The 1,249-nt window shown below is 40.6% G+C and overlaps 1 protein-coding gene across 1 annotated transcript in view; it reads left to right on the plus strand.

Moving 5' to 3' along the window:
* MTAP (methylthioadenosine phosphorylase) overlaps positions 1–604 on the plus strand; it is a 44,546-nt gene extending 43,942 nt beyond the window's left edge. The window contains exons 7-8 of the mRNA XM_077767061.1: positions 249–371; positions 485–604. Coding sequence (XP_077623187.1) covers positions 249–371; positions 485–604 — 243 coding nt within the window. The remainder of the gene's footprint in view (positions 1–248; positions 372–484) is intronic.
* The last annotated feature ends 645 nt before the right edge of the window (positions 605–1,249 follow it).

Genomic DNA, 1,249 nt, shown 5'->3' on the forward strand with positions numbered 1-1,249 from the left:
ATTCTGCTGATATTCTTTCTCAGACATCAGATTGAGAACCATTGGTGCTTTTCAGATATGTCATTAGGTTTCTCCCAATACCTCCCTGCTGGAAGTAAGACTGGCTCGAAAAATGCAGAGCTAGTGCTCAGGGGATTGGAATTGGAGTAAACTGATTTCACAGATCAGGTAGGAACTCAGCAACATGGTCTATGAAAAGCAGTGGAACTGTAAATTGCTAGTAACATCCTGTGCTGTTGTTTCTCTAGGTTTCAGTGGACAAGGTCTTAAAGACCCTGAAAGAAAATGCCAATAAAGCCAAAAGTTTACTCCTCACTACCATACCTCAGATAGGGTCCATGGAATGGTCAGAAACCCTCCAGAACCTGAAGGTAAGTATCCTCAGCCATCTGCAAGCAGACCCTTCTATAGACTTTCAGCTGCCTTTTCTCCTCTATTTTCACTTCACCTTGTTTAGCTCATCATATATTTTATACTACTCTAGAAGTTCTCTACAAGTTTTCATGCTCTTTACTACCATACGAAAATTGAGGAGTTTTGTATTTTGGCTAATGATGCAAGACTGTTGAAAGTTGAGGTGGGAAGATTACGTTTTATTATCTAGTCTGCCAGGTTCTAAACACTGTCATGCTTTGCAAGGTATCGGTAAGTCCTACTTTAGCAGATTGATAGTGCTTGTTCCGCACATGGCTTACATTGTTGACAAAGGTGGGTGCTGTTTGGCAGACCCATGCAAAGTTTAAAGCCAAAACACTAACACAGCATTACCAAAATGGTGCCAAGGAATGTCTACATAGGGTTGATGATGTATCAAACTAAGACAGTGGTTAATGATAAACATGGGATGGGTTGTAGATTGGTAGCTTTTTAACTCTGGTAGTAATTCCCAGAATATAATTTAAACAGACTGCTAAACTCAGAGACTCATGATTTTTATTTGGACATTTTGTGACTCTCTCGATTAATTAACCACATTGGATAAGGAATTGCCTCAAATTGATTGGATATTACATTCCCCTAGTATCCATAGAGGGTAACTAGTGTGTCATAAGGTCTAGAACACACCTCTGCTCTTGGATCTTATGACAAGTAGTTGAGAGAAGATTTGAAAAGTTGATAAAAGCCTTCCCTACCTGAACTGCTAGCAGCAAGGAGCCCTGGAGAGCCACCATTTTAGTGTGATGAAGACACTGCATGGTAGTCAATGATTGACAGCTGCTGGGCATGGAGGAACCACGATTTAGAGTGG

The sequence above is a fragment of the Crocuta crocuta genome, unplaced genomic scaffold (genome assembly GCF_008692635.1).
Source record: "Crocuta crocuta isolate KB4526 unplaced genomic scaffold, BGI_CrCroc_1.0 scaffold658, whole genome shotgun sequence".
Classification (NCBI taxonomy): domain Eukaryota; kingdom Metazoa; phylum Chordata; class Mammalia; order Carnivora; family Hyaenidae; genus Crocuta; species Crocuta crocuta.